Genomic DNA, 22,877 nt, shown 5'->3' with positions numbered 1-22,877 from the left:
TCGGCTCAACAGTGTGAAGTTGGAGATGACTAGATTAGGTATTAATGCCTAACTTTTGGTTTTTATTTTGCTTTTCCTAGAAATATAACTCCATATGTAGGGTAAAACAGGCTGTATTTAAACTTATATATTTTGCTTCACTTATTTTAATAGGAATGTGATGAATTTGTCTCATTTTTTTGTCATTTGTCCAAAATAGTTTTATATGTTTTTTTAAATAGCAGGGGTAAAATTTCAAATGTATTATGTAAGTTTATGGTTTTTTATTGTTGAAAAAGATTTTGTTTCTTTTGAGTATGTTTGTATACAAATAAGTTACCATATTTTTTTCCCATAATTTTCTGGAATTAAATTATTTTATGTGCTCCACATGAATGTAAGAGTTAGTATGGGAATTTGGGGATTTTACAAACTGTGCTTTGCTTACAGTTAGTTTTTTATTTAGTTGTTTTCATAATAAAGATAAATAATTACAGGATGTCAATCTTGTATAGATTTATTTTTAAGTGAAGTTTCTTTTTTTGAGCTTCTAGGAACTGTGGAGAAATGTGGAGTTTTTATACATAGTATTTATGATAAGAGGGCATGGTTTTATTTTTTTAAATTTATTTTTATATTTATTTTTTAGGTGGACACAACATCTTTATTTTATTCTTTTTATGTGGTGCTGAGGATTGAACCAGTGCCTCATGCATGCCAGGGGAGCACGCTACCACTTGAGCCATATCCCAGCCCAGGGCATGATTTTAAACCCCAGACCTTTTTTTTTTTTTAATTTGTTTTAAATTAATTAATTAATTTATTTTAGTTGTAGTTGGACACAATACTTTTATTTATTTTTATGTGGTGCTAAGGATTGAACCCAGGGCCTTGCACATGCTAGGCGAGGGCTCTACCGCTGACCCACAACCCTAACCCATAATCTCAGACTTTTTTATTATGTCTCAAATACTGTGTAGCCTCAATTTTTTTTCTTACTCGAAAGCAAATATTCATACCTGATAATAGAATGACTAAAAATTTTGTATCTTTAAGGAAATGTTACTATTCTTGGAAACTCTATAACTGTCCTAAAATTCCTAAAATAATGAGTATCTTCAAATGTTTGATAAAGTCCTTTCAATAATTTATTTTCATATTTGTGTATATCCATCTTTCTTCTTGTTAAGAACATAATAAGATTGTTTAAATTATTTTGGGTATTAACAAGAAATGAAAAATAGCTTGGATAACACTTACAACATAGTACTTAATATACATAAAATGCCTTTAAAACAAATTGATCAAAATATAGTTTTGCCTTATTGACTACAGTTAATGCAACTACAATGATAAGTCAACAATGAGGTCTTGCCTCTTACATTTTTTTTCTTTTTCATGTTTTAAGCAATCCGGACCGAAAAGAAAGGTAAGCTTGATATTGTTGAAATTAGAGCATGGATATAGCAGTAAAATATCAGACTTTTAATATGCATTGAAAAATATCCATTGAATTAGAGTTCATCATTAAAGTATATTATTAATTTTTTTTTTTTTTTTAGTTATTCTGGGAACCAAACCTAGGGCCTCATGCACGCTAGGCAGGTGTTTTGCCACTGAGCTATATTCCCTGTCTTTAAAAAGTATTAATTTTAATAGAAGGAAACCTGTTTATAGTACAACATATTATTTGGCTTACATGGGTTCGGTGTAATTTACAGTAACCATTTTTCCATGAATGGTTATTACATATATATGATGATGTGTCCTACTTTTCTTTAAAAATAGAATATTTCAGTACTTTGGTAGTAAAGTTGCTTTCAGTTTTATTATCAAATTCTTTCATGTTATAATTCAGTGATAATGATCCTGCTTTTATACTTTTCTATAGTAAACTAGGGACAACTTAAACTTGGAGTTAGAACCTCAAACAGCAAATGTTTTCTATTCTAATAAAAAAAATTTGTAACAGAATTTTATGTTCAGCTTTCTATCAGTATTTGTTTCCTTTGTAAGAACTGTGGTGACCACATAGTATTTAGGAGAAATATGAATAATGTAAATGACATGGGAAAACGTTTTCAAGAATACACATTTCTTTGAATAATGAGATGATCATAGTCATTCTAAAGCAAGTGTCCCTAAAAGTAATTTCTCTCCCCTGTGATGAGAAAACTTTTTGTGTATGTGCATATCTTTTTCAAATGTTCATGAGATTCTCAAAAAAGTTTTTTGTGAACCCTGCCTTTTGACCTTCCAAACAGGTTAAAAGCCCTTATATTGAAGCAATACTTTTATATAATTGGTGAGTGTGAAAAGGAAAATTATATAATTTGATCTATAATTTCACCTGTATAATTCAAAAAAAATATGTAGAGAAGGTAAAAAGAAATCTGGAATATTATATAAAATTTATTATATCTTTATGAACATTGAGTTCCAGGAATACTTTTTTGTTTTGTTTTGTGTTGCTGGGGATCAAATCTAGGGCCTCATGCATCCTGGTTATAGCATTCTGTGACTGAGCACATCATCAGCCTGAATTTCTTTCTTTCTTTTTGTGGTATTTGCGATCAAAGCCAGGGCCTCACACTTGCCAGGCAAGTGCTTACCACTGATCTATATTCCCAGCCTGCTCAGAAATACAAATTTATTTATTTATTTATTTTTAGAAATACAAATTTAATGATAATCCTTCCAGTAAAAAAGATTTAAACATATAATTCTGAACTATTTCACACGTGTTGAGTGTTTTAAATGAATGGGCTATGAAAATATTTTATCACCTATTTCCTAGGAAAGAGACACTTTCCCATCAGTTTTTTCCTGTTTGAGTAAATTATTACTTCTAGATACAGGTGAATCCTTTGTATCTTTTAAATGTTTTACTCATAAGTGGCTGCTTTTTTAGTAAGACCATTAATATTTTTGGTAAAATTGTTAGAGTTATACTTTAAATAGCTCTTCATACAATCACACATTTAGAACAGACATTTGTTTTGTCCAAATAAACATATTCTTCCCTTTATGCTATTGTAATTGAAATTCGGGTGCTATTATATTATCAGAATAATAGAAAGATCTTAGGTTTTTTTTTTTTTTTAACAGTAGCCCTGTAGGGTTGATGCTAATTGTTTTCTACTGCTTTGACTTACACATAATTTTAGTAATGGGAGTTTCATTTCATGATATATTTTAGCAAATATTTAAATGCCTTTATGTGTCAGGCATTCTTCTTGGAGTTGACAAAAATCCCTACTCTCTTGTAGCTTACATTCTTATCAGTATAATGCTAGAATAGGAGTTAGAAGATCAACAAATAAGCAGCATAGCTGTAGGCTTATTAATTGCTATAAATAGTTAATTTTAAAGTTTTGTTGGGAACAAATGAGATAATTATTTAAAATTGATTTTATACACTGTAATAAATGGAAAATTTTTGAGTACTAATAATAACAAATATACCTCAGTGCTTTACATGGCAACTTAGTTACTGTTAGGGTGAATTTAGTCCATAATCCTTTGGATCCTTACATAAAATTATTTTGTAAAACAAAAGAATGTTTGCATTATCAGATTTTGTTTTGTTAATTTTTTTTTTTAGTTGTTGATAGACTGTTTTTTAAAAAATTTGTATGCGGTGCTGAGAATCGAACCCAGTGCCTCACACATGCTAGGCAAGTGCTCTACCTCTGAACTATAGCCCCAATCCCAATCACTTTGTTAATTTTTTGTTCACATAGCCGTTTCCTCCCTTTTATGAATAGTAAGCCACATTTTTACCCCCTGATCTGTTAGTAATAATAGTTTTCTTAGCTTTATTTTTACTACTTAAGGAACTATAAATCTCTGAAATAAATCAATATTCATAAGACAGTGATTTATCTAATAAAAGTCAGGTAGTTGTAAAAGCTTAATCTCTCCCTGTTTTTTCTACTTTTACTATTTGCTGGGCACATTGAGATATGTTATAATCTTAAAACTAAGATACAGTAAACAAATTAATTAACAGTATTAAGCTCCAGAGATTTAGCCTTTAAAGAAAAGAAAAAGAAATTGCTACCAGTTTTTCTACATTGTGGGTAACTTTGACAACTTGAATAAAACAAAGTTTTTTTCTGACTCATGGCCATATGCATTGTGAATATAGTGTATGTGGTAGCACCAACAACTCAGAATATATAATCTGATATTTGAACTTTTTTATTTTGTTCCTTATATAAATAATCTGTTGACACATTATAAAACTAAAGGGTACAGTGATTTTTAAATGTAGAATTTATTTTTAATATTTATATTTAGTGTATAAAGTGGGTCCATAACTATAGAGAATTTTGAAACAAAAGTACAAAGGTAAAGAGAATAAAACAATAAAAATAGGAAATACAGGAAGTGTTTACTTATAGGTTGTGTTTAAAAAGACAAGAGTAGTTAAGGTTTATATAATTTTTTTTAAAAAAGTTCTCAGAGTAGAAAATTACATGTTAGGATTTTTATTTTATTTATTTTTTGGTACTGGGGATGGAATTCAGGGATGCTTTACCACTGACTATAGCTCCAGCCCTATTTATGTTTCATTTTGAGACAGGATCTTACCAAGTTCCCAAGGCTAGTCTAGAACTCAAGGTCTTCCCACTTCAGCTTCCCAAGTTGCCAGAATAACAGGCGTGCGTACATACCTCATACAGCATATGTTAGAATTTTGATGCATTTTCTCTCTGATATTTATTTTTGTATGCCCTTTTTAATATGTTTAGCATGTGGTTAATCATAATGAAAATACTTTTAACTGTGTGTGCCAACAGTTTGGAGCACCTGTGTTTACCTAACAGTATGTTCTGAGCATTTTCCAGTATTATTAAGTTAGCTTCTAAAGAAAGATTTCTGTTAAGGTGGTGGTTGCCCAGGGGTACTCTATCACTGAGATACATTCCCAGCATTTTTTTATTTTTTATTTTGAGACAGGGCCTCATTAGGATGCCCTAGCTGGCCCAAACTTGTGATCTTCCTACCTTAACCTAAAGAGTCACTAGGATTACAGGAGGGTGCAACCATGCCCAGCTCTTAAAAATAATTTTTAATGTCTGCATAATAGCTTGTCTTATAGTTACCCATAATATATTTACTCATTTGCTCATTTGTGGATGTCTTTCACTATTATTTAAACACATTGGTGAACAATATTGCTTATAAATCTTTAACTGCATTTCTTAGAATAAATCTCTGGAAAAGGGTTCGTTGGGCCATGTTACAAATGTTTTTAATTCTTTTAATAAGTATGGCTGAATTGTTTATAGGGCAATGGAACTAATTGATGATAACACTGTCAATTGTTGCCTCAAGGTGTATAAAAATAAACTTATTCAGATGATTTTTTTTCTTTCTTGGAATTATGAGTCATCTGAAATTTTAGAAATAATAAGAATTGATCAAGATGATAGGCTATAAAACTATGATTATTTCATCCCTAATCAATTGAATACTCTAATTCACCTCTAATCACGTGAATTTGTCTCCCCCCCCCCCCTTTTTTTTTGGTGGTGCTGGGGTTTGAACTCAGGAATTTGTCTTTGAAAAGACAAAAATTTCATTTATGATAGTACCTACAATTATATAAATATATCTAAAGAAACTAATTTGAGGCATATATTTTGTTCCTATTTGGTAGGAGTTTATACCATGTGGGCAGCTACTGCTTAAAATAAAATGAATGTAATTTAATTCTATCCAAAAGAGTAAATATTTGAGAATAGAAAGTTGAAGACTTATTTTTAAAAAAGAAGAAGAAATGGGGATAGAGAAGAATGACTTGCTACATGATAAAACCTACTATTAAGAAAATAGAAATTAAACTTGAAAACACTAGGGAAAGAGTAGGTGGTAAAACAGTAAACAGGCTAGACAGTCTTGAATGTATTGAATTCCCGCCCAGTTTCTTCAAGTCCACAGCTAGGTATGGTGGCACATTTCTGTAATCCCAATGGCTTTGGAGACAGAGGCAGGAGAATCACAAGTTTAAAGCCTAACTTAGCTTAGACCTTAAGCAACTCATCAAGACCCTGTCTCCAAATGAAATATTAAAAAGGGTCTGGGGATGTGGCTCAGTGGTTGAGTGACCCTGGGTTCAATCCCTGGTACAAAAAACAAAAGGTCACAGTGCCTTTCAGATACCTGAATTTTGATGTTTGATCATAAGCTGCAAAATCAATATTTTGATTCATTATGCAGAAGTGCTGTGTAGTGGCCAGTGGTTCACTTTTAACAGCCATTGCCAACTTTACAGCTGTTTGTAAAGTTGTTTGACCTGGTAAATATCTTCTCTGATTACACACTGCTTTTTGTATACATATTTCTATTAATTGCAAGTATTTGTTGAATGCCTACTATGCTCTAGGCATAACGATATCATGAGGAACAAAACACAAGATCATTGGACTCCTGTAGTTGATATTCTGATGGGGCAAATATTAATAAGGTGCAAGTGAAACTTGAAATACATTGTTCTATGTGTAGAGAAGTATAATTGGATGATGATGAGATAGAATGACAATATGGTTTCTTTAGATTCCATGTTCAGGGAAACACCCTTTACTATTATGAAGCTAATGTTTAACTAAAGAAGGAGTCAACCATTCTAAGAATGGCTTTTCCAAATAGGGAAAATAAGTTATTAATGCAAGAATAAATTTAACATGTTCAGTGAACACAAAAAAAGGACTACTATAGCTAGGGATTAAAGTGGAAGAATATTACAAGATTGGCTGGGACTTAGATCATGAAAGGCTTTTGTAAGCTGATCTGAAGAATTTGTATTTTATATTAATGGAACAGAAGACTTCTAAGCATTTTAGGTAGGGGAGTGTTATTCTCTGAAATATAATCTTTTTTTGAACAATATCTTTGTTTATTAGGTTTATGTGGTGCTGGGGATGGAACCCAGTGCCTCATGTGCTAGGCAAGTGCTCTACCACTGAGCTACAACCTCAGCTCTGTGAAATATAATTTCATTATATATATAATTTATAATTGGTACAGTTAAAGGTTAAGTTAATGACAGTTCAGTTAACGCTAAACATATTGCACTTTCTAAATGGAGATATGATGCAAAGGAAAATCAGTATTGAAAACTATCTCAGCAAAATTTAGGAGTTAAGGAGGTAGAAAGATAGAAGAAAAACAAGCCTTCTGGAAGGGTTAAAGGGAAAATAAAAGGCCTTATTTGGGGAGAGGCCTTTTTTAGGGAATGGTTAAGTGAGAAATTAAAGGATTTTGAAGGTCTCATTCCATTAGAGACGTATAATGCTGTGCTGCTATATTGTGTTGTGTTTGAGAAAATAGTACTTTTTTTGTTTTGTTTTTGATGGTGGGGATTAACCTCACTCAGGGCCTTGCATATTCTCTACAACTAGACTACTCCCTCAGCCCCTAGACTGTTCATAACATGTTAAAGCAAAGCAAATTAAATGTGCAACTGCAGTAAGGTTTGAGGGAGAGATAAAATATTCTTTTGTTAAATAAACTGGAGGAGGAAATGAGTAGTTAATAGGAAAAAAGGAAACATACAATAAATATAAATCTAAAACCCAGCTAATACAGATGAAAGAAAAACATGAAGTCTGTCAACTATTATAAATATAAACAGTTTGATGATTGATTGATTGATTGATTGATTGATTGCAGTACTGGAGATTGAACCTGGAGCCTCTCTAACACTAAGCTACATCCCCAGCCTTTTTTACTTTTTATTTTGCGATAGTCTCGCTAAGTTGTGCAGGCTGGCCTCAAACTTGGGATCCTCCTGCCTCTTCCTCCTCGGCAGGTGGAATTGTAGGTGTGTGGCCACTGTGCCTGGCTGGTTGAATACATTTAATAAAAGACAAACTGGTTGGATTAAACACTATTCTACTGTATTTTTTGTAAGAACCATACTAAACAGTTTGCAATTAAAGGTATGTTTAGGGTCACAGAGAAACACAAACAGAAAGCAAGGGTAGAATATTAATTAATGAGACTGAATTAAGGAGTAGAAGCACTAAACAAGATAAAGAAGGACATTTTATAATATGCACAATTTATAAAAGTATAATAGGTATATATATATGAGCTCCCCGAAAATTTTTAGAATGTAAGTAGTTCTTAATTGGAATAAATTTGGGGAGATTTTGATACATCTTTTAAATTTTTAACTGCTCTATCAGTTAAAAAGAATCTGAAATAATGAATTCTAACTGTGTAAAATGAATAGATTTATTTTTTATAGAAATATACATCTTTTGACATTAGTTGATAAGCAGTGCCCAGGTTCTGGTTTTTAAATATCACTCTCTAATAAAAGAAACATGGAGAAATGATTGATTCTAGGGATGTACTGGGGAAACACAAAATGAATGTTGCCAGAAACCAGATAATTACTCCAAAAAATGAATAAGTGAAAGGGAGCCTGCTTCAGCAGCTAAAATTGGAACAGTTCAGAGATTGTATTGTACAAATTTGTATTATCACAATTAGTAAAGTTTTCCATATTTTTCTAAATTTTCCATTATGTGTGTTACACAGTGAAAACCAGGATAGAATTACATCAAAAGAACACAGAAATAGCTGAGGGAGCTCCCAAGGGCCAAAATTTTAATAAAAACTAGAACCTTAAGGAAAAACTATCCCTGAGTCATACTGATGTAAATAATTGTGTATTTATTAAACCATCTTAGTAGTCTTGAAATAAACACCGCCTTCAATACCATGCCAGATTTGCTAATAAGATTTTACAAAGTGCATAAAATGAACTGGAAGATAACTGTTCCTTACAGAAGAGTTTCAAGTAATAATATCTACCATCTTTTCCACTATTGTTACCACTAATCTTCACACTTTGTATCTTCTTTCACAAATTTTAAAATCTTGGCAGAGTGGAAATTGCCCAGCTGTACCAGATATTGCTGTACTCATCATGATTGATAAGAGTTTGCTAATATTCAGCTTCTGGTATTGCCATTTAGTAGCTTTGTGACCATGAGGAAGTTATTCTCACTGTGCCTGAGTCTCCTCATTTATACATTTGTAAAAAAAGTATACTCATAAGGTTATTGTGAAAATTAAAGCAATTAATAGATAAAAAGCAGTTAGAATAGTACCTGACATATGTTTTTCAATATTTGCTAATTGCTAATACAAATATATTACTGTCACCATTCTTTAATAGTTTCTTCTTTTGTAATTTTCACATTTTATTTTCATTTTGGTGCTTTTGACTTTTATAGTGTAGGAATATGAAATCCTTGCAAAAATATGCCTTTGCGATTTGTGATGATTAGAAAATATTCATTACTAGTGTGAGCAGATTTGTAGATAAATAGAATAGCCTCTTTTTAATCCCCCATTTAAATATTAGCAGGAATATTTTGGAAGCTTTCATTTAGGGTGGGAAAGTATCTAACTATTGTAGCTGCCTGGCCTGTTTGTACTTTTTGTAATTCTCTGTATATAAATGCTTTTATTCTACCACTACCTGTAGGGCTTTTGTTTTTTTCCCCAAATTAGTGTAGTTTGGACTTATATAGATATAATATATAGGACACTTAGTTACTAAAAATTAAGTTTAAATCAATTGTACATGAACTCTTGACAAAATTATATTTTAAAACTAGTATATTTATTTTCTTTGCTATAATGTAGTAATAGTACAAAAACTAAAACACTTGTTCCATAATTGATGGTTTTGTACATAACATTTTTAATACTGATTTTGTAATTATCCTCAAAACCTGTATTTTATTCAACATTTATTGTTTTATTCATTGACTTGTTTTTAAATAAGCATAAACATTTACAGTGAGTTTGGATATATTGAGTAATATTAAGCTAGGTAATTCTTTATCCAAAGTAGGGTGTATGAATTTTAAGTTTTAGTTTTTAAATGTGATTTTTATAAACTGATTGTAAAAGCAATTCTGAAGGTTTGTGCATTTGAGGAATAAATGTATAGAGCTTTCCAAAGTGACTATTTTGATAGCTAGGTTTGGTAGTGCACACCTTAGTCCCAGGTACCTGAGAGACTTGAGGCAGCAGAATCCCTTGATTCCAGGAGTTCAAGGCCAGTCTGGGCAACATAGCAAGGCCCTGTCTTTAAAAAATATGTGTATGTGTGTATACATTAATAAAATAAAACAGAATGAGAACTTTGAAAGGACAGTGATTTAAATTTATTTATTAAATATTTATTTAACAGTCTGCCTTTTATTGACTTGGAAAGATTGACAGTCTAAATAAAGTAGAGTCACTGCTGTTTAGGGATTTTATATACCTTAAACTTTAGTTTATTAATACAGTTTTAGTATCTTATTGTATGACTTTTTATATGACAAAGAAACTATGATTTACTTTTAATAAATGCATTGTAAGTATCCCCTTAACTTTTTAATTTTGAAAATTACATTTCCTATTTGAGTAAAACTATATAAATTTCCTTTTCTAGGAAAGAATATCCACCTCATGTCCAAAAAGTTGAAATTAATCCTGTAAGGTTAAGTCGGCCCCAAGGTGTTGGTAAGTGTGCAGTTTCATTTGTTACACCTGTGAAGGGATTTGAATTTCTGTATGAAAGGTATAAATAGAAATATGACACTGACTTTAGAATATTCCCAGATAAACTGGGTTCAGTGATGTATACCTGTAAGCCCACTTACTCAGGAGGATGAGGCAGGAGGGTTAGGAGACCCTGACTCAAAATAAAATAATAAAAAGGACTAGGGATGTAGCTCAGTGGTAGAGAACTTGGCTAGCTAGCATGCATGGGATCCTGAGTACAATCCCCAATACAAAAAAAAGAAAGAAAAGAAAAACCAGATTTAGATAGAAATATATAGAAAATAATTTTTATAACTGATTTGAGCATTTCTCCTAACTTTTGACTGCTATATGGTTATAGAGTCAGGTGATTATAGTATGAAATCTTTTGGTTATGTATTAGCATTTTTTGTTAACATTCATATGTTAACTATAGATGAACTATAGCTAATAGTGTTTACCTTCTTCAACACTCATTCTGTTAGGCCTTTAATCTTTATTAAACTCTTACTCTGTAGTAGATGCTAAGTTGCATGCTTTTATATCCATTATTATATATTATCCCTATTCAAAAATCCCTGCATACTTTTACTTGTATTTTGTACAGAGAAGAAAACTGAGGCATGGAAGAATTACATGGCTTGCTTAAGCACAGGGCTAGCAAATGGAGAGTTGATACTTGATGGCTCTTAGCCACTATACTATTTTCATAAAATTAGTTCTACTCCTCAGTGAAAAACTAACTGTACAATGAGTATTTTCATTTCTACTTGACAAATGCTTTTTTGTTTTTTTGTTCTGGGATTGAACCCAGGGGCACTTCCCCATATCCCCAGCTGTTTATTTATTTATTTTTTAATATTTATTTTTTAGTTGTAGTTGGACACAAGACCTTTATTTGATTTATTTTTATATGGTGCTGAAGATGGAACCCAGGGTCTCGCATGTGCTAGGCGAGCGCTCTATGGCTGAGCCACAATCCCAGTGCCACCCTCCCACCCCCCTCACCCCTCCCACCTCCCCCCACCACCATTTTTAAATTTTATTTATAGATAGGGTCTCACTGAGTTGCTTATAGACTCACTAAGTTGCTGAGGCTGGCTGTGAACTTGTGATTCTCCTGCCTCAGCCTCCCAAGCTGCTGTGATTATAGGTATATACCACTGCGGCCGCCTTGATAAATACTTTTGAGAGAGGTTAAGTGATTTGGATCATTAATATGATTTAGATGCAAAACAGTCAGTCTTGTTAAATTAATTATTACTTTATTCAACAAGATTTGTTAAGTAAATAGAATTCTATTTTTATTGTTGTTGTTAACTCTATTTTGGAAAGTTGCAAAACTAGTACAGAGAGGTACCTGTTTATCCTTCAATGAGCTTTCCTTAATATTAACATCTTTCTAATAATAGTACATTTATCAAAACTGAGAAATTGCTTAGTTCTTAACTAAGCTATTGACCTTGTTCATATTTTTTTTTTCTAATGTCCTTTTTATTTAAAAAAATTTTAATGGTACCACTTAATGATTATATATGTGTGTGGCATTACTCGATCAGTTTCACTGCCTAGTACGTCCCCTATTGCACTGCTTATCCTTCCCTGGACCCTCTACTCCTAATGGTCTCCCTTTTATTTTTATGATATCTCTCCCCTGCTCCCTGCTCCTTTTTTTTCCTGTATAGCTATCACATATAAGAGAAAACTTAGCACTTGTCTTTCTGGATCTCACTTATTTTGCTTAGCATAATACTGTTCATTTTCCTGATAATGACATTATTTTCTGTATGTCTGAATAAAACCATTGGGTGTATATGTATCCACCACCACCACCACCCTCATTTTTTTTTGTCATTCAATCTTTATCTGTTATAATTTATTCTTATCTATTGATAATGGTACAAAAACTAGACTGTTGTGAAATGTATTATAACAATAAATGTGGGAATGCATACATCTCTAAAGTAAGCTGTCTTTAATTCTTTTGGAGAGATACCAAGGCATAATGTATAATTGGAACATATGGTGTGTATCTATTTAATTATTTTAGATTTTTTTTTTTTTTTTTTTTTGGTACTCTGGGTTGAACCCATTGGGGCTTTATCACTGAGCTACATCCCAAACCCTTTCTTTCTTTTCTTTTTTTTTTTTTTAATATGAAACAGGGTCTTGCTAAGTTTCTGAGACTGACCTTGAACTTTTGATGCTCATGCCGTAGTCTCTGGAGTCACTGGGATGCCTGGTTGTTGTAGTTAATTTTTAGTTCTTTGTTGTTTTGTTTTAAGGAACCTGCCTGTACAAGGGTTTTGTTTTATTTGCATCTTTGCCAGCATTTATTGTTATTTGAATTCTTGATGATTACCATTCTGACTAGAGTGAGATGAAATCTCAGTATAGTTTTTTTTTTTAATTTTTTTTTAGTTGTAGTTGGACGTAATACCTTAATTTTATTTATTTATTTTTATGTAGTGCTGAGGATCAAACACAGTGCCTCACATGTGCTAAGTGAGCGCTGTACCACTGAGCCACAACCCCAGCCCTCTTAGTGTAGTTTTGATTTGCATTTCCCTGATGCCTAGAGATGTTGAACAGTTTTTTCATATATTTGTTGACATTTGTACTTTCTTTGGGAAGTGTCTTTCTAGTTGTACTTATTCATTTCTTGAGTTATTTGGGGTTTTGGTATTAAATTTTTTATATATTCTAGTTTTCATATATTCTAGATACATCCTTTATTAGAAGAAGAGCTGGCAAAGGGTTTCTCCCATTTTGTAGGTTCTTTCCTTATGTTGTTTCTTTGCTGTTTCGAAATTTCTTATCTGGCTGCCATTCGTTTCTTGGTGGTGTTATTAATTTTGGTATTGGGGATTGAACTTGGGGTGCTTAACCACTGAACCATATCCCCAGCCCTTTTTTAGTTTTGATTTTGTGACACGGTCTCATTAAATTGCCTAGGGCCTCACTAAATTGCTGGGGTTGGCTTTGAACTCATGATCCTCCTGTCTCAGCCTCCTGAATTGCTGGGATTATAGGATGTGTGCCACCGTGACCTGCTGATTCTTGGTATTATTTCTGAATTTTAGGAATCCTATTGAGGATCTCCCTGCCTGTACCTATATTTTGGATAATTTCCCCTATGTTCTTGTCACAGTTAAATTTGTCAACTTGTTGGATTAAGAGATCCTGCAGATTAAGAGGATTGTGGGTGTGATAGTGTGTGTAGGAATGATTGGCATGTGGGATAGCTAACTGAATTGGAGACCCTCCCTAAGCGTGGACAGGACCAACCAATAAGATGATGGCTTGGATGAAATAAAAGTTGTAAGAACAAAGAAGCAGCAGCAGATGCAAGATTGATTCTTCTTAAAGGGGTTCTTTATTGTTGCTGTGTTCAAGTTCTTGATTGGTGCTACAATCATCTGAAGATATGGGATTCTCACTTTTTCACTTTTCCAAAGCAGGCTCTGACAGTGATTCTCCAGAAGACTTAGGTCTCAGACTAGGATAGCATAGTTGATATGTCTTGTTCTGTGGCTTCAGCCTATTGGACTGTGCAGCTACTGGTTGTACCAGCTCTCCAGCCTACAGATGGCCATTGTGGACTATCCAGCTTCTGTTCATGGAAGCCAACCTAATAAGTCCCCATTTTATTATTATACTTCCTGTTGATTCTGTTCCTCTAGAGAACCCTGACTAATACAGTTCTCTTCTACCACTTGGAAAGATTCTGGTCTTATTCCTATATCTTTGATCCATTTTGAGTTGAATTGTTACATAGGGTAAGAAAGAGGGGCCTAGTTTCAATCCTTTTTTTTTTTTTAAGGTATTTTATTTTATTTTTAAGATAGTATTTTTAAAAATATTTATTTATTTATTTTTTAAAAGTTTTTCGGCAGACACAACATCTTTGTTTGTATGTGGTGCTGAGAATCGAACCCGGGCCACACGCATGCCAGGCGAGCGTGCTACCGCTTGAGCCACATCCCAGCCCTCAATCCTTTTTTTTAATAGTATTTGTATTCTCATTGATTCTAAGAATTATTTGAAATTTCACCTCTGATTTCTTTTTTTTAATATTTATTTTTTAGTTGTAGGTGCACACAATATCTTTATTTCATTTTTATGTGGTGTTGAGGATTGAACCCAGTGCCTCACATGTGCTAGGCAAGCGCTCTACCTCTGAGCCACAACTCCAGCCCCTTTACTTCTGATTTCTTAGATGAAGCACTCATCATTCAAAAGTGTAATTCAGTATCATCATTTATCCTAGCTGGCAACCTAATGCTGGAATCACAAAATCTTACTATTCTAACAACTTAAGAAAATGACAAAGAAAGCACGCAACCACACAGAAGTACCTTTTCAAAATCCGTGATGTCTCTCTGACCTTAAGGGTTCGTGGAAAGAGAGAGAGCCACTGGAATTCTTTATTCTTATACAGGAGACACACAAGGGGAGGTTCCATGGAACATTCTATCCCCAAAAGGGCAAAGGGTTAGGATTACAAAGGAACAGGTGAGTGTAACTCAACCACATGGGGTTACGCCTACTCCTGGAACCACACTTCATTATCTGAGCGGAGGTAAACCCCAAGTTATTGCGGGGTACAATAATTGTTCACAATCCCGGTGCATCAGGACTTAAAGCTGCCTGCATCCAGGGCAGCTCCCAACAGTTCAATCTCTGTGTGTTTGTGTAGTTTCTTTGGTTTTCTTGTTGTTGATTTCTAATTTAATTCCATTATGATGGTGAGATGCAAGGAATTTAAAAAATATTAATTTTTTTTTGCATTTGCTAAGACTTGATTTGTGGCCTAAAATATGATCTGTTTTGGAGAAACTATTTAGAGCAGCTGAGCAGAAAGTATATTCACCTCTTGAGTGAAATATTCTGTAGATGTCTGTTAAGTCCATTTGATTTATAGTATTTTTTATCTATAGTATCTTTGTCAGTTTTGTCTGGGTGGCCTATTAGAGGAATATATTGACATCATTCAGTATGATTGTATTATACCTTTGTGAGCCTAAAGGTATAGGCCTAAAGCCATAAATGTCAAGTAGTATTTCTTTTATGTAATTAGGATTTTGGGTTGAAGTCTGCTTTTTGAGTTTCATTTGCACAGAATATGACTTTTCCAACCTTTCACTTAGTCTGTGGATGTCTTTACTTGTGAGTTGCATTTCTTGCAGAGAGCATATAGTTAGTTGGGCCTTGCTTTTTAATCCACTTTGCCCGTCTTCCTTTGTCTTTGTCTTTTTTTTTTTTTTTTTATGTTCTTAAAAAAAATTTTTTTTTAGTTGTCAATGAACCTTTATTTTATTTATTTATATGCAATGCTGAGAATTGAACCCAGTGCCTCACACGTGCTAGGCAAGCATTCTACCACTGAATCACAACCCCAGCCCTAGTCTGTCTTTTAATTGGAGAATTGAGAGCATTTACATTTACCATCATTATAGTGAGATATGTATTACTTTTTTTCAATTTGATTTATTTCTAATGTTTGTTTAGATCCTAATTCTCATTTACCTATCTAATCTTCTAATGAGATATCTTCTATCTTCTGTGTGTAGGATTCCTTTTAAGTATCTTCAGTAATGTTCATTTAATAGTCATGAAGTCCTTTAGTTTGTGCTTATCTTAGAATGTTTATTTCTTCTTTGATTCTGAAGGATAAGTTTGCTGGATATAACCATTTTGGTTGCTGTTTTCTTTCAGGGCTTGAAAGTTCCAAGTCCTCCTGGATTTTTTAGGGTTTCTACTAAGAAATCTGCTGCTATTCTCATTGATTTTCCTTTAAGTGTGATCTGACCTTTCTCTCTTGCAGTTTTAAAATTTTTTATTTGTTTTGGATTTTTGACATTTTAGTTATAATGTGTCCTGAAGAATTTCTTTTCTGGTCTTATAATCTGCCCTTCTAAATGTCATCAGTATGTGGATGTGCATTTCATTCACAGCGTTTGGAAATTTTTCTGCAGTTTTTTCACTTCATAGGTTATTGATTCCATTAGCCTATATCTTTGTTCCTTCCTCAGTGCCTAAGTTTGGTCTCCTGTGTTGTTGTCCCAGATTTCTTGCATATTCTAATCATAGTTTTTTTCTTCACTACTGTAACTATTCAGCTATATCTGCCTTGTCTACAAGCTATGAGATTCTGTATTATACTTGACTTAATCTGTTGGAGAGACTTTGAGGTGTTTTTGCCTTTTAATACTGGGGATTGAAACAGCAGTGCTTTATTACTGAGCTACATCTCCAACCCTTTTTATTTTTTTGACATAGGGTCTCACAAAGTTTCTTAGGGCCTCACTGAAGTGCAGAGACTGGCTTTGAACTTGGTGATCCTCTTTGCCTTGGCCTCCAGAGTTGCTGGGATTACAGATGTGCACCTCTGTACCTGGGTTTGACTGAATTTTATTTCCAATATTTTTGTTTTGATTCTTTTTCAGAATCTCTATTGAAATTTTTCTTTCTTTCTTTTTATTTTTTTATTTTTGTGGTGCTGGGGATTGAACCCAGGGCCTTGTGTATGCAAGGCAAGCACTCTACCAACTGAGCTATATCCCCAATCCTCAGAATCTCTAATGCTTTTTCATATTCTGTATTATCTCCCTTAGATCTTTTTTAATTCATTAATTATTCTAGCATTTCTACTTAATTATCTGTGGATTGATTTATCTGTGTGTGGGGGGGTAAGCTTTCAGAGACACAATGTTAGCATGTTTCCTCATGGCTTGAGAGTTTCTGTATTTTTTTAAAAATATTTTTTTAGTTGTAAATGGACATAATACCTTTATTTATTTTGTTTATTTTTACGTGGAGCCAGGGATCGAACCCAGTGCTTCACGCATGCTAGGCAAGCGCTCTACCATTGAGCCCAAACCCCGACCCCTCTGTATTGTTTTTGCATTTGTTTTGATGGGTTCTTTTGTCATGTGAGGGTTTTTAGTAAGTAGTTATCACTTTATAATATTCCCCGAGCTAGGGGAATATCTTAGCATCAAAGCAGCTAATCAGAGTAATCAAAGTACTACGCTCAACTACCAGGTTCCCTTAGAAAGGAAAGAGTTACCGTTGATAAAGTGATAACTTGAGGAACTGTGAGCTACATGTTTTAGAAACTTAACTTCTAATGTTGTCTGTAACTCTACTAACTAATGAGAAAACTAGATGAGAAATAATATAGAGTGCATTGTTAAGAATCGGTAATACTCTATATAACACAAAATCATTGGAAGAAGGATGAAAAGGAAAGAACAAGTGGGGAGGGAAAGGAGACAGAAAATAAAATAAAAGAAGAAAGGATGAATGAGAAGGGAGGAAAATAGAGATGGAATAGAAAAAAAGACTTATCAAGAAAAATCTTAATTAGTTGAAAAAATGTATAAAACTACATAGAGAAGACACGGCAAACCTTTGCCAAAAATAGCTAATACAACCACAATCATCAAAAGATTCTGCTTTCTCTTTGCTAAGGTATTAGGGAGACACTTCTTTAAGGGGCCTTGATTTTAGAGTCCTTCAGTTATGAGGTAGTTTGTGGGACACTCTATATGCTGATCTCAACCCATCCTTGCCTACCAGCAAGTGAAGGAAGAGTTTTGTCCATTTTAGAGCAGAATTCGCCTTCAGTGTTATTGTGCTTTTGTATTGGGGATAGGGGTATATCTCTGGTAGAAGTAACTGGACAGTCTTCTCACCAAGTAGCCTGTGGACTAATCTTGATCATGCTGTGTCATTCCTCCAAGATCCTCAGTACGTGTGCTGGGGAGAGGTGTGTGAGAATTGCCCAGGTTATGTCACCAGAGCCACCAGACACTTCTGGGCATGGGGAAGGTGGCCAGATCGATGTTGGATGCCAAGGTTGCAACTTTCCACCTGACCCAGACCTCATTTCCACTTCCTGTCAGCTTTGCTCATTATCATAGTTTTGACTACAAATTTCAAATGAAAGCTCCTTCCAGTATGCTCTGCAGACCCACGGACCTGTCACTGTGGTTTCATCACTGCCCAGAACTTCTGCCAAGTCCATGCCATAGTCTCATTCTTGCAGATTGACTCATAGCTTGAGCACCCACCAGTCTAGTGAGAAATAAAGGATAGGTGGCCATTGGATCTTGGGTACACAAAAATAAAGCAAACCAACAAAAAGACAAAACAAGTTTTTTGAAAAGGAAAAGCAACAGGATTTCTGATCTCTGGGCAGAAAGTTTAAACAATGAGAATTTCCGTTTTTCTTTCTTTTTTGGTGAAACTAGGGATTGAAACTTAAAGGCCCTCTACTACTGAGCCACAACTGTAGCCCTTTTATTTTGAAACTGAGTCTAGCTAAATTGCTGAGGCTTACCTTGAACTTGTGGTCCTCCTGCTTCAGCCTCCCAAGTCTCTGGGATTACAGATATGCACCACTGCCCCTGGCTAGCAATGAAGTTTTTTAACCTGGTGCAGCCTCCCTCCAGCAGAATAAAATAGACACCATTATTGCTGTATGTATATACGTGGCTGTATAACCAATGTGATTCTGCAACCTGTACACTTGGAAAAATGAGAAATTATACCCCATTTGATTCAAGTGTATAATATGTCAAGATCATTGTATTGTCATGAGCAACTAATAAAAAAATTTTTTTTTGATGGGAAGTGCCAGGGCGCTCTTTCCCCAACTTACTTTACAGCATCTAAATGTTCTACTTAGATTGCAGAACCTGCATTTTGCTGAATCAAAATTCATATTAAGTGCGTTTTAAATTAAAAATAAAGGTGGTCAGATAGAATAATAAAGAAAATCATTTTAAAGATTCATGTTAAGAACTATAGACAGACTGATTTCTTTCTAAGAAACAGTTTTTTGTGACACTTTCAGCTCACTGGAGGGGAGCTTTCCCTTCCCAATGAAGCCATTGTGAACCCAGTGCTGGTGAAGTCTATATATATATATTTTTAATCATTCTCTTTCTACTCTAAAATCTGGTATTTCAGGGTTGTACCTGGTTTCCTAGTTCTCTGGGTTGCCTTGCACCACTTTCCCACAGCCTTCCTAACTCACACAGCTGTAGAATTAATGTTTTGATTCAGTTTCAGATAGCAGCTACTAGGTGACCCGTTCCTCAAGACTGCCAGTATCCTTTTCTCACTAATGTCCTTTTTCTCTTCCAGCATCCAATCTGGGATCCTACATTGCATCTAGTTATCATTGTTTTCTTGAAAATTTTGAAGGTTGTATTAATTGCTTTGTTCTATGCTTCTTAGTTTGGGTTGGAGGATGTTGTCTAAAATGAGATTGAGTCTCTGCATTTTTGACAAGGTTTATATAGAAATCATGTTGTGCCCTTTTCTTACTTCACATCAGCGATTACATGATGTGAATACATTAATTACTGGGGATATAAACTATGATTACTTGGGTTTCTTTACTATAAGTCACTGTTTCTTTTCCCTTGTCACTAAGTAAATATCTTAGATGAGATCCTTAGACTGTGCAGTATTCTGTTTCTCAAACTTTTACCCACTGATTTTAGAATCTATTCATGTACTGGCAGTAATTATTGTTTTATGTTTGTTAATGGTGATTTTCTATTTTCTTTGTCTATTTTACATTTATTATTTCTTCTGTAGGGAAGAGTTGTACCTTCTATGTATTTGATTATTTGATTATATCTGTGGACATATTTAATAAATGAAATTCATATGGCAATACTTAGAAACGTCTGGAGAGGAATATTGATATTTATCTTGTCAACATTTTTTTTGAAAGGAAGAAAATTATATTGAAATATTGTATCATTTGTTTAACTTAATGAAAACTCAATAGAGCCTGTTGTTTTCAGTTTTTTTGTGTGTGTGGTAGACACAAATGCTTGGGTATAGGATGAATTACATTACTATAATAATATCACATAGGTTTTTCTATGAAGATTGCATTTGTTTTAAAATTCCTTTTGGAATTCCTAGGATCCAAGTTGTTAGTGGCAGAGCTTCAGTAATTATCTTCTCTTAGAAAGAAATCACTGTCTTTCTGTAGTTCTTAACATCCAAGATAATTTTTTAAAAATCATTCTATCAAACCCCTTTATTTTGATATTAAAAGGCACTTAATATGTATTTTGATAAGCCATATATCAGCACTTACTAGCTTTAATAAGCAGTTTTGTTAATAAAAATTTAAAACTTGAAAACTATTACGTATAATTTGTGGTCAGATCATGTGTCCTGTTGTTTTTTGTGGGAAAGTGTTCTTTTTTAATTTTTCCAAACATAAAATAATAATTACTCATATATTAAGATTGCTCATTTTTTCCCCTATCTACCTGTCCTTTTGTTTAACTTTTTAGCCTGTTTTTGTATCCTTCTCAAATTGAATTGGTTGACATTCTGTGCTATCTCTAAGTGTACATTAATTGTGTTTTAATATAATTATATTGTGTGATTACAACTCAGTAACTTGATTTATCACTGTTTTAACTCAGATATACCAAAGAAAAGTATTTCCTCACAGTGAACTAGTCAGTTTAACTGCCATTAGCACTTTAATACGGTATCACTTTCAGGCCTTTTTTATGTATATACAGTCAGCCCTCTAGATTCTTGGATTTTGCACCTGAGGATTTAACCAGTCACAGATCAAATGTGTTCACAAAAAGAAAACTCTCTGTTCTAACCATGTACAGACTTTTGTCTTATTGTTATTCCATAAACATCACAGTATCACTAATTTTATAGCATTTACAGTGTATTAGAGATGATAAATAATCTAGTGATGATTTAACATGTACAGAAAGGGCTGGGGCTGGGGCTATAGCTCAGTGGTTTAGCACTTGTCTAGCATATGTGAGGCACTGGGTTTGATCCTTAGTACCACATAAAAGTAAACAAATAAAGACATGCTGTCCACCTACAATTACAAAAATAAATAAATAAATAAACAAATAACCACATAGGGGGCTGGGGTTGTAACTCAGTGGTAGAGCACTTGCGTCACGTGCGTGAGGCACTGGGTAGTACAATCCTCAGCACCACGTAAAAATAAATAAATAAAATGAAGATTTTTTTTCATCTACAACTAAAAAAAAATCTTTTAATAAAAAGTTTATAGGAAGATGTGCATAGATTCTATGCAGATACTCTACATCATTACCTGTTAAGTGACTTGAATATTTACAGGTTTCAATATCTGTAAAGGGTCCTAGACCCAGTCTCCCATAGATACCAAGAGAGGATTGTATCCCCGTGTTTTAAATATTATGTATTCTGTTCTGTGTAATTTTTTTTAAATAGATCCAGCCAGAAAAGTTATTATATACATATTTGAGCAAAATTATGTGTGGCTTTCAAAGTTTAGTAAAATCTGTTTGTAAGGAAAGGGCTTTCCATTGTATTGTATTGAATTTAGTAAGGGAAAAAAGAAATAAATTGTGGAAAGGAGCATGTTCTTTTTTTTTTTTTTTTTTGGTGTTATTGTCATTTCCTTTTGTTTTGAGAACTGGGAATTGAACTCAGGGACATTCAACCACATCCCCAGTCCTATTTTGTATTTTACTTAAAGACAGGGTCTCACTGAGTTGCTTAGTGCCTCCTTGTTCCTTGCTCAGGCTGACTTTAACTTTTGTTCTTCCTGCTTTAGCCTCCTGAGCCCCTGGGATTATAGGCGTACACTCCTGCACTCAGCTTTGTTTTGTTTTTGAGACAAAGTCTGTTTCCCAGTCTATTCCTGAACTCCTGGATTCAAGTGATCCTCTTGCCTCAGTCTCTTGAGTAGCTTGAATTAAATTATTAGCCACCTCACTCTAAGGGGTAACCATATGTTAATACTACTCTACCATAAATTAAGTTTTGCATGTAATTAGTTATGTTCTAGGTGACTCTGTTGATATATTTTTTAAAATGCCACATTATAGCTCATTAATAATCAACTTGTATAGAAAATTCTTTTTATATTTAGGCAACCAACAAAGTAAGTTAGCACACGTGGAAATTATTAACATTTGGATGACTGGAGTGTTTTTTCAGTAACCTTAGGTTTTTGGAGAGAAAAAGAAGTATCTTTTAATTTTTCTCCATGACTAGAGGCTAAAGGATAGTTCTAAATCTATGCACGAATCATCTCACTGTAGCAAAAGTTAAGTGATTTTTGGAGATGATCTACTAACTTCTCCACAGCCCCCTACCCCCATAATTTCAACTTTTTAATATGTCTTGGTTTTTCTTTTCTCATGTGGTTTGTTAATATAGTAGCATTTGTCTAGCCCTTTTGCAATTTTTAGATGCTGGGGAAATGTGTCTAAAACATGATTTCTGTTCTTTCAGAGCTAACAATATATAGGAAGTAACAAGTACAG

The 22,877-nt window shown here is 33.5% G+C and overlaps 1 protein-coding gene across 3 annotated transcripts in view; it reads left to right on the top strand.

Moving 5' to 3' along the window:
* Window positions 1-22,877, top strand: part of Senp6 (SUMO specific peptidase 6) — a 108,368-nt gene that overhangs the window by 33,213 nt on the left and 52,278 nt on the right. For 2 of the 3 annotated variants that reach the window (XM_076858484.2, XM_076858482.2), the window contains 2 exons: window positions 1,388-1,408; window positions 10,451-10,521. In XM_076858484.2, coding sequence (XP_076714599.1) covers window positions 1,388-1,408; window positions 10,451-10,521 — 92 coding nt within the window. The remainder of the gene's footprint in view (window positions 1-1,387; window positions 1,409-10,450; window positions 10,522-22,877) is intronic. The other variant, XM_076858483.2, reaches the window with a different exon arrangement.

Source organism: Callospermophilus lateralis, chromosome 6 (genome assembly GCF_048772815.1).
Source record: "Callospermophilus lateralis isolate mCalLat2 chromosome 6, mCalLat2.hap1, whole genome shotgun sequence".
In the NCBI taxonomy this organism is placed as follows: Eukaryota; Metazoa; Chordata; class Mammalia; order Rodentia; family Sciuridae; genus Callospermophilus; species Callospermophilus lateralis.
The sequence above is the reverse complement of the archived record's forward strand: the minus strand, read 5'-3'. Positions and strand labels throughout refer to the sequence as shown.